A 14,372-nucleotide genomic window follows, 5' to 3' on the forward strand; every position below is an offset into this window, starting at 1 on the left:
CCAGGAATCCTAGCCACCACACCCCCTGGCTCTCGCCCCCAGTGAAAAATGCATTTCTCACGGAGGCAAAACTGTAAAAACCGGTCAAAGTTTATCATCAGAGACATAGCACAACAACAAGTGCGAGAGCACAAACAGTTTGTTCAGTTAAGACAGAAGCAAGGCAGAGATGCACACCTGGAGAGAAAGGGTGTGGGCATCCTCTCTAATGAGGAGCGTAGTAAAGAAGCGGTTGTCATTCATACAGGGCAGTTCTTCCGGGTCTTTGTTTACATTTGGCCAATCATCTTATTTCTTTTTCCACACCTGCTCTGCTCTAGGGTCCTCCCCAACATGCATACGCAACTTTTTTCCAAAATGTATTCCAGCCCAGAGGCCTATGGGACAGCCTTAGCATCACATATTATGGGGTGGTGCCCCCTCCTTTTTGACCCCCAAGGAGCATTTCTGTGCATGTGCAATGTTTCCATTGCCCCAAGGATGGGAAATGTATGACCTCTTGACCTTTTAACAGGGTTTAGTCCCTCTCTGTCCCTGCCATAAAAATGTCCAAAATCCGGTTATTTACCCTATTTCTGTTGCTGGTTTTTATATCAAGGTGCAGATCTCAAAATATAGATGGGAGGGCTTCCCTGGTGGTGCAGTGGTTGAGAGTCCGCCTGCCGATGCAGGGGACACGGGTTCGTGCCCCCGTCCAGGAGGATCCCACATGCCATGGAGCGGCTGGGCCGGTGAGCCATGGCCACTGAGCCTGCATGTCCGGAGCCTGTGCTCTGCAACGGGAGAGGCCACAACAGTGAGAGGCCCGAACAGTGAGAGGCCCACATACCGCAAAAAAAAAAAAAAAATATATATATATATATATATATAGAGAGAGAGAGAGAGAGAGAGAGAGAGAGACAGGAGTCCGGTCATAAATATAGAGTCCTGGAGCCCATTTGTCTCTTGCTTCAGGAAATGTAAACAGGGGGCTGGGAATGAATGTCCGGCCTGGAGCCCATCTTCTTCTCACCCCAGGAAGTGTGCACAGGAGGCTAGTTGAAAATGTCTAGCCTGGAGCCCACCCATCTCCTGCCTCAGTCTGAGGCCCATCGTGTCTGTCCTTCTAAGAGGTCTCTGCTTCTACCCTTGCTGGCTGAAATCTCTTTCCCACCCATGTCAGGTCAGACCATGTCACTCCTCTGCTCAGAACCCTGGAATGGTTCCCGGCCTATCAGAGTAAAAGCTAAGACTTAAAATGGCCTCCAAAGCCCTAGATAACTTGCCCATGCTGCCCACCCAATCACCCTCTGAGATAATCTCCTGCCACATCTCCCCTCACCCCTGCCACCCCAGCCACCCTGGCGCTATGCTCTTCTGGGAATACACAGCCACCCCCGGGCCTTTGCCTCTGCTCTTCCTTCCGCCTGGAAAGCTCTTCCTCCAGATATCTGCATGGCTCCCCCCCTTACCTTCTTCAATTCTTTGTCCAAATGTCAGCTTCACAACGAGGCCATCTCTGGTGTGACATCTGAAACTGCAGAACCCCCGCCCCCAGGTGTTGCCTGTCCTCCTTTCCCATTAACTTTTCTCCATAGTACTCGTCACCATCTATCATACTGTACACATCATTTATTTCTCTTGTCTCTTGTCTGTCTTCCTCCCCTAGAACTCGAGCTCCCACAGGCTGGGGGCTTTGTTTTGTTCATTGTGTTATCTCCAGGGACTAGAACTGGTTGGCCCTCAATTCATGTTTGGGAATGGAGGGATGGCTATTGGCTCCAGAGGAGAGGGAGGCCGGAGAGGAAGCATAGGTCGGAAAGCTCCTGGGGTCAGGCTAAGGTTGCCAACATCTTTCAGAGGCCAACAGAGAGCCTCCCAGGGAGTTGTGCAGGGGGGTGACACAGGTCGGATTTTAATTTTACACTGATTCTCTGGTTCTGAGATCAGGTTGGAAGAAACAAGAGGAGGTGGAGGAAGTGAGGGGCAGTTGCCAGACTGCAGAAACCTAGGGAGGGAAAGATTAAAATGAACCCTTTTTAAAGAGTAATTAGGTGTTGAGGGGATGGAGGGCAAGGGAATTTCTGACTGGGAATTTTCCAACTGATTTGAGGTGGCGAGCTCCAGGGTGCGGGGTCACCGGACAACACAGAGGGAAACAGGGCAAAGGAGGGGCCCAGGGAAAGCGTGGGAGAGGCCTGAGCTCAGAGGGTCCCTGATGTCCCAGGCCTGGTGGCGGGCACCAGATGTGAGCTCTGAATGATGGATGAAGAAACCAGTCAGCCAGGCCCAGGAGGAAAGAGGCCAGGCAGCAAACCAGTGCCTACTGGGGGCTGGAGTGACAGACCCAGCCTCAGGGGGCCGCCCAGCCTGAGGCCTTCCCAGTTCACAGCAAGGCCACTGCGTCTCATAAGGACCCTTGGCTTGGCAGGGTTAGGGTTAGGGTTAGGGTTAGGGAGACTGGCTCCGTGGCCCTGGCTTGGCCTCCAAGGAGCTGGTGACCTTGAGCAAATCACTGCCCCTCCTTGGTGGCTTTCAGGTGGGATGCAGATGAGCTGACTTAGAGAGGAAACCAGAAAAGGTTTTTCCGGTCTTCCAGCCTTCCCCACCCGCTGCCCCTTCCAGCTCCCACTTGGCAAAGGTGGTGGTACCTCCAAATCACACCTGCAACTCATTAACTCACCTGCCTGGGGGAAATTCCTCAGTTTGGGGGTAGGAGGGAAGCTGGGCTCTGCTTCCCAGCCTGGAACCCCATTAACCCCTTCGGAATTGCAGAGGGCCTGATAAATCCCCCGCACCTCCCCCAACCAAATCCCCATGGTTCACACAGGAAGCTGGTGTGTGTGTGTGTGTGTGTGTGTGCGCGCGCGCTTGCGCGCGCGCACACACACACACACACACACACACATTTCAGGGTCACACAGAAAGGTCAGGGCTAAGGCAGCATTCAAACCTGCATCTTCATCATAGCAGTAAGTATAAGGCACACACAGCGGAGACGGGGAGGAAGGGAAGGGGTACAGGATGGGGATCCAGGATTTGGTGAAGGGGGAGGGAGAGGACCCACAAGACCCACAGGAAGGTCCACAAGATGTGGCTCAGATGGCTGAGAGAGGGCCCGGAAACAACCGTGATAGCTGACATTTATTGATTCATTCTCAGTCCACAAATATCTACTGAGCATCTTCCACGGGCCAGGCTCTGTTTCTAGGCTTTAGGGATATAAATGTAAAGGAAAGAAACAAAAAAATCCCTGCTCTCAGAGAGCTTACTGGTGGGGAGAAACATACAACAAACAAACAAACAAATTTTTTAAAGGTAAAATATTAAATGATGACAGGTGTTATTTAAAAAGTAAAGCAGGAAGGAGGCTGGGAGTGCAGGGGGCTGGGTGAGACCACAGTTTTAACAGAGTGGTCCAGGACGGTGTGTTGAAGAGAGGGACAAAGATGCAAGGGGCATGAGGAGTGAGCTTGGGGAGGAGCTTCTGGAGAGAAAACACAGGAGCAAAGGCCCACAGGGGGACCGACAGCAGCAGAGAGCAAGGGGAGGGACCCAGACCCACCCATACCATCCTCATTAGGGCTTTCATTACTCGGAGTGAGCTGGGAACCACTCAGGGTTTTGAGTCCAGGAGGGATGTTACGGATCTGGGTTTGATCAGGCTCATTCCATCTGCTGAGCTTTGAAGAGACTTCAGGGGACCCTGGCAGAAGCAGGGTGTTGGGAAAGGCAGCTACCGAGCTGGTCCAGGCCTAAGTGGGAGGAGCCGAGGCCTGGAGCCCAACCAGGCCTGAATGAAAATACCTTTATTTACATGAAAAACCTTTATTCTCGGTGATTTTTACCTCTCTGAGGCTCAGTTTCCACACCTGTTGAGTGGGGCCACCACCTGCAGCAGAGAGGCCTTGAGGATGTGAAACAACAGCAGAGCCTGGCCCAGTGAATGGTAGGCCCTCAGGGAATAGTGTCCCTACACAGCTGACTGAGCCCCAGGACTTTGAACTCCTGCTGGCTGAGTGCCCCTGGGAAGGTTACTTAGCCTCTCTGGGCTGGTTTTCTCATCTGTGAATGGGATATGACACTGTGAAAGCAGACCCTTCTGCCTATCTGGAATATAAGAAGAGGTATCGAGCTCCCTGTCACAGGAGGTATAGAAGCAGAGGCACCTGGTGGAGGGGGTTACCTTTACTAACAAAATCTAACAATCACTGCACACTTAAGAGACACCAGCCTCTGCGCTAAGAAGTCTGCATTTATTGTCTGATGCGTTAGCACTGAGCCTGCAGGGTCAGTGTGATCTCATAACGTCAGCTGTTATCTCATTTAATCCTCAAAACTCAGCTCTCTAAGGTAGGGGCTGGTGCCTTTGTAATTCCCAATTCCCATTTTACAGATGAGGAAACTGAGTCAGAGAGAGGTAAAGTCACTTGTCCAAGGTCACTCACCAGCTGGTACTGGTGGAACCCAGGCACAGGTGGTCTGAATTCAGAGTCCATGTTCTTTTGGTTATAAACTCAGTGTGTTCCCTTGGGCCAGTCCTGGCTCTGCCTCTGGGCCCCAATTTTCTCGTCGGCACAAGAACATTTCCCAGCTGACAGCCAGTACTAACTGTCAGCCACGTGAGTGTGCTATCTTGGACGTGCCGGCCCAGCTGGGCCCCGAAGACTACAGCCCCACCAGTGTCACGTGGGGCAGAACCACCCAGCTGGGCCCCGGTGACCCACAGAATCATGAGAGAGAATGAAATGGATTTATTTCAAGCCATTTGTTACACGGCAATAGAAAAATAAAACAGCATTCAGCAACATTGAGTGCCTGTTGTGTACCAGGCACTGTACTAGACGCTAGAAGAAGCCCATCATTTGTTTCTGGCTTCCAGGCCCGCTAGAAGCCTTTAACTTCCTCCCCTGCAGTCTGAACCGGGCCTGGGCAGGAGCATGCAGCCCCAAGTGTTGTCTCTCCAGAGAAGCCACCGTCAGCGAGGATGAGGCTCTCGTAGCTGGGCGGAGGCAAGGGGGGCTGGGCCCCAAGCAGGGCATCCCCCGAGGCACTGCGCTCCGGGTCTTCCTCCACGGGGTATGCAGGTGGTGTCAGGGGCCCCTCAGCCAGTCGGCAGTGCAAGACCTCCTCGTAAGTGGGAATGGCAACCACCTCTGGAGTCCTACAGGGACAGAAGAGAGGCTGTGAGCAGGGGGTGGGGCAAAACGCTACTGCATGCCAGGAAGAGAGCGAGGAAGGCTGTAGGCTCCCCAGGGCCCCATAGACACAGCTGAAGCTTGACATCAGCCGGCCCCTGCCAACCTCAGCTCCCCCAACTGCACCCTCCCTGTGCTATAGTTAGTTCTCCATACAGTTAGTTCCCCACATGGGCTCACCACACCCTCTGTCTCCTCAGTTCTCTCAACAGGGAAAGCCCTTCCCACCTCCCTCACCCCTTCCCTGCTGGTCAATCCCCACTTGGCCTTTAAGTCTCCTCCGGGGAGCTCTCCTGACCTCCCCTAGCAAATCTCCCACTCCCTCCTCTGGGTCCCCACAGTGCTCTCCCTTCTGTCACTCTTGACCCCAGCTGGTTGTCCCCTAGGGCAGGGACTGACTTTGGGTGTCCAGGGATTGATGCTTGGGGATGTTTGTTGAAAGACTGAGTGATGATCGATGGGGAGAAGGACTTCCAGCTTACTGTAATCATCTCCCTTACAAAATCTGGAGTTGTGGATGCTCAGGGCGGGATGCAAGACCTCAATTCCCCTGCCCATCTGGATGCTTGGGGCCCTGATATGGTAAGTCCACCAAGTGATTACCTCTACTTGCATACCTCCAGAGACAGAGAGCTCACTATCTACCCAGTCAACCCTATCTATCTCTAAAGAGCTTGGCTTTCCTGTGACTTTCCCCCACCTCCCCCAAATGAACCACCCTGGAGGGACTTGAGGTACAGACCAGATCCTCTGAGGCTCCTCTGACCAGGCTCTGCCCACTAGATTCCAAGAACAGGTCACTTGCATCCCAGCCACACCAATGCTGATGGGAATGAGGCTGGCCCTCGGTCCTCCCAGGGCCCTGGGGGGGTCATCTCTGGGAAGTCAGGGCTCCTTCCCCTCCTGGGACCTTGGGGGTGGGAGGGTCACTGATCCTCTGTCTGGACTGCTTTTGCTTCGGGAAGATACTGCCAGATACGGAGGTTGACTAGGTGACCTTGGAGGTCCCCTCCCACCCCAAGTGGCTCGAGGGCTGGCTATGAGCCAGCACTGGCTGGTTCACCTCCCTGCTCAGCCACATTCTCGGTGGGAGATCATGGGTCAGTAACTCTATTAACCTAGGCCCCAGTTTTGCCATCTGTAAATGGGGACGATAAGGGCATCTACCTCACAGGATCGTATGAAGATTACATGAGGTAATACAGGGACACTTAGCACATGCTCCATAAATGGGAGCTGGTAACAAAATCTCAAAGGTCTCCATGAGGCAGGGGTGTAGGTAACAAAACTTATCACAGATCTGCTGCTAGCAGGAGTCACACAGGCTCAGAGAGGCTGTCACTTGCCCAAGGCCATCAGTTTGGAGCCAGCAGCAAGTTAGTTCGATCTATACCAGCCTGTCTAGACAGGGGAAGACCGATGGCAGGAGGCTGGCCAGAGGACAGACAGGTGGTGCAGGGGTCTTCGCTCCAGTGGTGATGGGGCAGCTGTGCCAGGAATCTGCTGCCCCTCAGGTGGGCACCCATCACCCCCGTGGACATGGCCCTTCTATGGGCAACGTATCTTCTCAGCCCACGGCCACCACAGCCCTAAGAGCAGCCCACTGGGACCATGTGACCAAGGTCATGGAGCAGGTTGTGTGCCAGTCTGATGGAGGGCACCAGCCAAGAGCCCAAGCTGGGCTCCCCTTCCAGTGCTTTTGCAAACTTCTCTCACAGACCCTCCTCCTCCGGAGCCCAGGAGCCCTGCAGCTGAGAAATCAGATAAGGGGTCTCACCCGCCTCTGACTCCCAGCATCCTTTGAGGTGAGGGCAGGCAAAGGATATTGCTCCTGGAGGTAGGCAAACTAGGTTCAATTGCTGTGTGACCTAGGCTATGTTCACAGCCTCTCTGAGCCTTTCTCCTCATCTATAAAATGAGGATAACAATTTCCATTTTGTAGATTCAGGGAGAGGGAAAAATGGAAAATGCATTGACAACGCTCAGGAAAATATGGGTGATTAGGCTTCCAGAACCCCACATCTCCTGCCCTGCTCACCTCCCAGCCACGGCCCTGCTGCTCCCTACTTCTCCAAGCCCCAGAGACATGAGTCAGATTTTGGGTATGCCTGGGGCCGCTCCAGCAGGCAACAGCTGGCAGAGCAGGGCACAGGTGGCAGGTGAGATCAGACCACAGCAGGAAGTTTGCTTCGAGGGCAGAGGTGCAGTATCCCTCATGCCACCTCACCTAGCCAGCTGGGCCCACCCGGCCCCAGGTTGCCAGAGTCATGGTCCAGCAGGCTGGAAACTTGGGGAACATGAAGTTCAGGGTGACCATATCGCACACTTCAGGGGCAGGCCCATTTGTGGTGTATTCTGGATGTGGCCCCCTGCAGCCGTGTGGGGCGGGCTGGCCACTGTGGTCCCCATGCACAGGACGCTCCACCGAGGCTGGGGCTCACCCCACTCTCTGGAGCCTGGGGGGGACGTGAGATCTGAGCCTGGCACCAGCTCTTCCATGACTCAGCTGAGTCAAGCAAACACAGTAGGGAAAGGGGACAGGGACCAGGGATGAAACACTGCCCAACACTCAAGCTCTCTAATCTTATTTCACTTTCATGACAAGCCTGGGGGTAGCAGCCCTCAGCCATTGCACAGGTGAGTGGAGACCGCACTCCAATGAAGCGGCAAAGCCCCAGCTCTGCCTGCTTGCCAAACCCAAGCCAACTCCACCCATCACACCTCCCCCAACCCTGACCCCTAATCTCTCCACACCTCAGCTTTCACATCTGCAAAATGGATCTAATCCTTACACTGCCTCATGAGCAGTGAGGCTCAAATCAGGAGGCACCAGAGCACATCATAAAATGAAAGTGTGGGAAGAACAGCAAACTTTGCAGTGAATACACCTCCCCATCTATCATCTCATCTGAGCCTAACAGCAATCCTAGGGAAAATTCCAGGATTGACAGAGAAAGAACTGGACATGGCTCAGAGTCTAATTAACAGGCTCAAGAATACAGAGCTTAGAAAAGAAAGAGCAGACACTGAAAGCCTCGTGTCTGACTAGACCCACGCTTTTTCTGCTGTACTTACTGAGGCGTCGGCGGGGGTTGGGGGGGGTGGTCCCAGGAGGCCTCCCATCCAGGCACCTCATTTAGGGCTCACACTTAAGATGGGAGCCCCTGAGAGGAGGGGTTTTGTCTGTTTCCTCCACTGCTGCATTGTCAGCGCTCTGCGTGGTTAGGTACTCAGTAAATATTGGTGAAACGCAGGAAAGAATAAGTAGATGAAAAAATGAGGAAACTGAGGCCCCAGGAGAGAAATGGACCTGCCCAAGTCATCGGCCGAGAAGGCCCTTCTCTCTGACCTAGATTTACCTGCAGAGAGCAAGGCCCCTGGGGGCAGGGACAGCTGAGTGGCCTCCCCATGGGGCCCAGATGCTGGGCTCTCAGCAGGAGGGCCAGGGGAGCTCAGCCCCAGGGACAAGAAAGAGCCATTAGCAGAAGCAGCCTCTCCAACATCCAGCCACCCCAGCTCTGAATCTAAGACCCGGTCTCTGAACCTGATGGGCCATGAGCACCCCACAGCCTCCTGGGTAGGCTCCTCCCTGGCCCGGCTGGGAATGAAGGCCAAGTGGCCCCACCTGACAGATGCAGCTATGTCCCGGACCCTGTTGGGTCAACACGGCTGTGTCTACAGACAACACCTACCTTCTGTGCTCAGGCCAGGCTGGGCGGGGAGGGACAGGCTCCAGTCCAGAGCACCCCGAGGCCTGGTCTGGTTCCAACTGACCATTAACCGACTGTGTGACCAGGTAGGTCACTGGTCTCTCTGAGACCAGGTTTCTCAACTGAGAAGAGTCCCCAAGGCCCTGCCCTTCCCTCTAATTGTCAAATTAAGGCCTGACCATTGGACTAAGGGGCTTCTGTTGAATACTTTATTGTCTGTGACCTCAAGGAGTCACAGGCCAGTAGCAGGGACTAATCTGTTACTTTCTTTAACTCAGAATGCATTTTTCCCTCTAACCAAGGGAAGAAGCGTGCCCACGTCCGAGGCCAGTTGCCAAATATATGGCTTAACCCTTAGTACATGCAAATCCAGTGCTTACAGAGTGGTGTGGGGAAATGCACACTTCACAGCCAGCAGGCTCTGCTACTTTCTAGCTGTATAACCCTCACCCTCTTTTTCTGTAAAAGACAACAGTAATTCTTACCTTGCAGGTAGGTTAGACTGGGGAAGATGTATGCAGGCCCCTGAGGTGCCTGCCCAGCTGATACTTGGTGAATGAGTAAGTACATAAGAGCATGTAAGATACATGCATTCTCAATAGGGCAAAAATTGGTTCTTGGACTCTTGCTGATACTGTGTTTACATATAAAGCACAAATATACATACAGACCAAATATGTAGTATATCTGTGGTATTAACATTTCATGGGGGAGGATGAAGAAAAACATGCCTAAGAAGTCTCCTTAGAGGGAATGATAATTTAAAAAAAGAGAAATATTGTCCAAATGCAAGGTTTTGTCTCCATTCCCCACCTCACCCCTGGGCCTTTGCACATGCTCTTCTGCTTGCCTAAAACTCTTCTCTCCACCTTATCTACTTGAGGAAAAGTTGACATTTGTTGTGCACCTACTGTGTGCCAGGCTCTGGGCTGAGTTCTTCATATACATCATCTCATTTAAGTACTATACAGGCATTTGCTACTATTGTATGCTGAGCTCTGCTGCCACCTCCTCCAAGAAGCCTTCCTGGATTTCTCCATGTCCCCACAGAACCATGTCTGTCCTCTTTCACAGCTTTAACTACTCTGATTTGTCAGAGTCTGCCTCTGTCGAGGGACTTTAAACACTTCCAGGAGTGCTGATCAGCCTCCAAGACCCCAGGGCATAGGCAAGGCCTGGTCCAGAGGAGAAACCCCATGAAAGTTTGCTGAGCAAATGCATGATGATGTGACAGTGCCCCACCTGTGGCCTCCACCCAGCCCTGCTGACCTGCAGCTCTCCTCCTCCAAGGGCTCCACAGTGAGGTAGTACAGGTCTCTGGAGAGGTGATATGAGTCCCATCGAGGCGGCCCCTTGGTGCTGGCCTTGACAGACCACAGCAGGCTGAGGAGCAGCAGCAGGCCACCTGCACCGCAGCAGAAGAAGCTGACCGACCTGAACAGGGCACCGGGGGCCTCAGGCTCAGGGCGTCCTGTGGGCAGAGCCGGCTGGCTGGGCTGGGCACCTGCATCTTCTTCACTCCACCAGGCGAAGCAGAGTGTCCCGGCCACCAGAACCACCATGCCGGTGACCGTCATGCAGTAGCACAGGGTGGAGGCCACACGGCCCCTGTCACACATCTGGACACCGAGAAGGAGAGAGAAGAGGAAACGGGCCCCGTGAGAGGCCTGTTGGGTACCAGAGACTGGATTTTAGTCCTCCTCTGCCTGAGGTCACTGTGCAAACTCAGAGGGGTCATTTGACTTCTCTGTGCCTTAGTTTCCTCATCTGTGAAATGGAGATGATGCTCCCAACTTTGCAGGGCTGTTCTGAAGGCCACAAATAATGTGTCTCAAGTTCCTAGCACCACACCTGGAACCTGGTAGGAGCTCAGTTCAGTGTGGCTGGGTTTGCTCCAGGACTCCCCCCGGACTCAGAGGCCTCATCAGCCTGGTGTGTATGAGACTCCCCACTGCAGGCTGGGAGGGAGAAGAGTGAACGCTGTGGGGTACACCAGGCCTGCCAGGAGAGAGGCTTGCTGGTTACGCCTTGCCTCACTTCACCTTGGTCACAGTCTCGAAAGGTCAATGCTCTTATCTCCATTTGACAGAGGAAGACATTGAAACTGGGGGTGGGTAAAGCTAGTGGGAAAGGGGCATTGAGAAGCCTGAAGTTGAAATTCATGACACAAAGCAAACCTTTGTGCAAAAAGATGTTCACCATGGCCTTATTTTTAATGGTTGTAATTTGGAAAGAGCCTAAATGTTCAACTATAGGGACAGGGTGAGTAAACCACGGCATAAACCCTAGACGGAATATTCATGACTCATTTTTCAAAAAGCTCAGCACAAATGTTTAACAACGGGGTAAATGCTTATGATATCTGACCTTTTTCAACTTAGTTTGCCAAATTATGTGCACAGTGTTATCTCAATGAGGCAAAGACAAAATGCCCAGGGGAAAAAAAATAACTGGGAGGAACCCTGGCTCCAGATTATGCAGACAGGAAGGGGCTGCCCCCAAAGCCAACCTCTAGGTGCTGTACACACTGTTCCCTCTGCCTGGTAACTTGCGTCTCCCCTCCCAGCTCAGCTTGGCCCTCACCTGAGAAGCCTTCACTGGGGACACCCTAAACTTGGAGTCCCCTGGGCCTTCTTGGACCAAGCTTTTATCCTGCCTGTTTGGTTTCTCCTTTGTTTATTGTCCTTACCAGACAGGAAGCTTCCTGGGGGCAGGGTCTGTATAGGCCCTGTTCACTGCTATAACCCCCAGTGCCTAGCACATAGTAGCTGCTCTATAAACATTTGTTGAAAAAATTCTCCTAAATGAGAAACAGTGTTGCTGAATAAACCTTGTTGTGTGAAAAGCCCCTCTCGCAGTTGGGAGGGGCTGGGAGAGGGGAGGGAACACAAGATTCCAGCTGCTATAGCACCCAGCCTTGGAGCCTGGTTTTAGTCCCTACATTACAGCTCACCAGCCGTGTCCTGGGGTGAGCCTCTCAACTGCTCCGGGCCTGTCTCCTCACCTGTACAAAGGGCAGGCTCTCTAACAGGCAGCTAGCAGAACTTACAGAGGGCCCCTCTCCTCTTCCAAAAGTTGAGCCGGTGAAGGAGGGGGCTGGGGAACTCACAGACCTTAGGAAGACTTCAATCGTCAGCCTTACAAATGGGGACTTGCCCAGCCTAATGTGGTGCATCAAATGATGCCCTGCTGTGCAGCCATTCAGAGGCACACTCCTGGGGAGCTGAGGAGTGTGGCAGTTCAAGATCTAGTAGGTGAGCCTTTAGATTTCAAAAGGGCATGTTCCCAGATGTGTTTAAAAACATGTGTGTGTGTGTGTGTGTGTATGCATGTGAGAGAATGTATACATGTAATGCTCAAGGAGTGGACCCCAATCTTTCTGAGCCTCCAGGCCACCAGAAGCATTTAGAAAAATGCCACGTGTAAATTACCTTCAATTCTCTTCCTGTGAATTTGTCTATGGGGCAAGGCCTCCTGTCTCCAGCTCAAGGCATTTTCTGGGGAAGAGAAAAAGAACCTGACTACACTCTTTCCAAAGTCAGACAGCGAGGAGAGGCTGTCAGAAGGAAAAGCTGGAGAAATCAGCTTGGGGTGTGGGGGGGGAAACACAGCAAATCTATAACGGTAACCCTTTGCCTGTATATTACGGCACTTGACAGTTCCGCTTCATACCTGGAATCTCATCCGACTAACCACAACTGAGGTGGATGGTCAGGGCAGGGAAAGAAATTCCTGTTTTGCAAATGAGGAGACTGAACCCAGAAAGGTGAGGGACTTTGCCCAAAGCCGTATACAGCTGTGTGTCTCAACCCTTGCAGAACTCACTCCTGAGTAAGGTAACTTACGATGCTTTTAAATTTCTATAAAACAATAGTTCCTCATTGTGGAGAAAAGGAGAAAACCACAGAAGAGAATAAAAATGCAAAATACAAATCATCATTAATGCTGCCCCACAGAGATGAGCATGATCTGCAAGTGAATGCTTCCTTTCCAGTCCTCCCTTGGCCTGCATAGCTGATGATGGCGGCAGCAGATGTGTACTGGGCCTTTACAGGCGCTGGGAACCACATCCAGCACTTTACAGGTACCCGCCATCTTAATCCTACAACAGCATTATGTCCTGAGGACACTGGAGCTTCGAGGGCGACAGCTTGTCCAAGGTCAGTGCCAAATTTGAACCGGGTCTAGTCTGAATCACATCCCTGTGTGTGCATAGCTAGATCCATCTGTAGTTTTCAGTATATAAAGTTGAGACCGTGCCGTGAATAGATGCGTTTGTAAATCTTCAGCACAGGCAGATCCCACCTTCTAAAATGCTCTGCCCTCCTTCCTGATTCAAATGCTCCCAGACCTCAGACAAGCCCCTGGAGTTCCCCTTAGCATGTTCTCACTGGATGCTGTCATCTCCTTCTGTGTGAGTCTCCCTCCCTCCACGTGGAGCCACCATGGGCAGGCAGAGCACACAATGACCCACCACCCCCGGGAGATGGAAGGCGTCAACGTCCGCTGGATGAAGGACAGCCTGTTCTGTTGTGAGGTGGTCTTCATTATTTTTACAGATCGGGGCTCTGATGGCTTATGGGAAGGGTGTCCTGCCCTAGATTCCCCTGGCCCATTTCAGAGACGTGGTCTTCAGGCAGTTTACTCACCCTTCACAGTAGTGTACCCTGGACCCTGGTCGGGGAGGAAGAAAGGGCTCCCTGCCCTGGAGGGCATAACCCCAGCCCCGGGCAGGGAGGAAACGTCTCTAATCCCAGAGGAGTCCTGCTCCCAATCTGGCACTCAGTCAGGCTGCCAGGCTGGCCCCTCCTTCCAGCTCCCTCATATCACCCCCACCCATGCACCCAAACTCCTGGGGTCCCCTACACCTGCTGCTCCTGGGGAGCCCTCTGTCCCCATTCAGGGCCCTCATTTCACACCCCCCTTCAAGACCCATGCCAAATACACCTCCTCCCAGAAGACTTTCTGCTGCTGCCAACCCACCTCCCACCAGCCAGAGTTATCACTGCCTCTGACTATAGCCACTCTGTTAGCTCTGTGACCTTGATCAGGCGGCCCAACATCTCTGAGCTCAAATTCCACAACTTCCTGGGGAGCAAGTTGTGAAGATGAGGTGGCAAGATGGCAAACAGTGACACAGCTTGACAGAGAGGATGGACCCTGGCTCTGACACGGGGTAAGTTACTTAGATTCTCCATGCCTCAGTTCCCTCCTTTGTAAAATGGGCACAAATAATATCGTACTATCCCTGCTACCAACAGGGGAACTTGAGGTGCCAGTTTTCTGTAAAGAACTAAACCATCTGAACAAGAAGTGTTCCAAACCGTCTTCGTGTAACCCCGGGTAAACTGAGGCTCTGAGCGCCATGGTCCAAGGCCACCCAACAAGTTAGAACACAGGAGGAGACTTGGGTGTCCAGACTCTGCTCACCAAGTCACTGAGGTCAAGGTGAAGGGAAGGGGTCCGGGGTGGGGGCTGGATTAGG

At 52.8% G+C, this 14,372-nt stretch overlaps 1 protein-coding gene across 1 annotated transcript; it reads right to left on the bottom strand.

Moving 5' to 3' along the window:
- Nucleotides 1-4,718: 4,718 nt before the first annotated feature.
- On the bottom strand, nt 4,719-10,506 carry TMEM61 (transmembrane protein 61; the record flags this gene model as incomplete). The annotated part of the gene is made up of 2 exons (XM_082679606.1): nt 4,719-5,143; nt 10,157-10,506. 2 exons carry the CDS (start codon nt 10,504-10,506, stop codon nt 4,867-4,869), a joined length of 627 nt encoding a protein of 208 aa, XP_082535732.1. The 3' UTR covers nt 4,719-4,866.
- Between the last annotated feature and the right edge of the window lie 3,866 nt (nt 10,507-14,372).

The sequence above is a fragment of the Grampus griseus genome, assembly GCF_964374135.1.
Source record: "Grampus griseus genome assembly, chromosome: 1".
NCBI classification, from domain to species: Eukaryota; Metazoa; Chordata; class Mammalia; order Artiodactyla; family Delphinidae; genus Grampus; species Grampus griseus.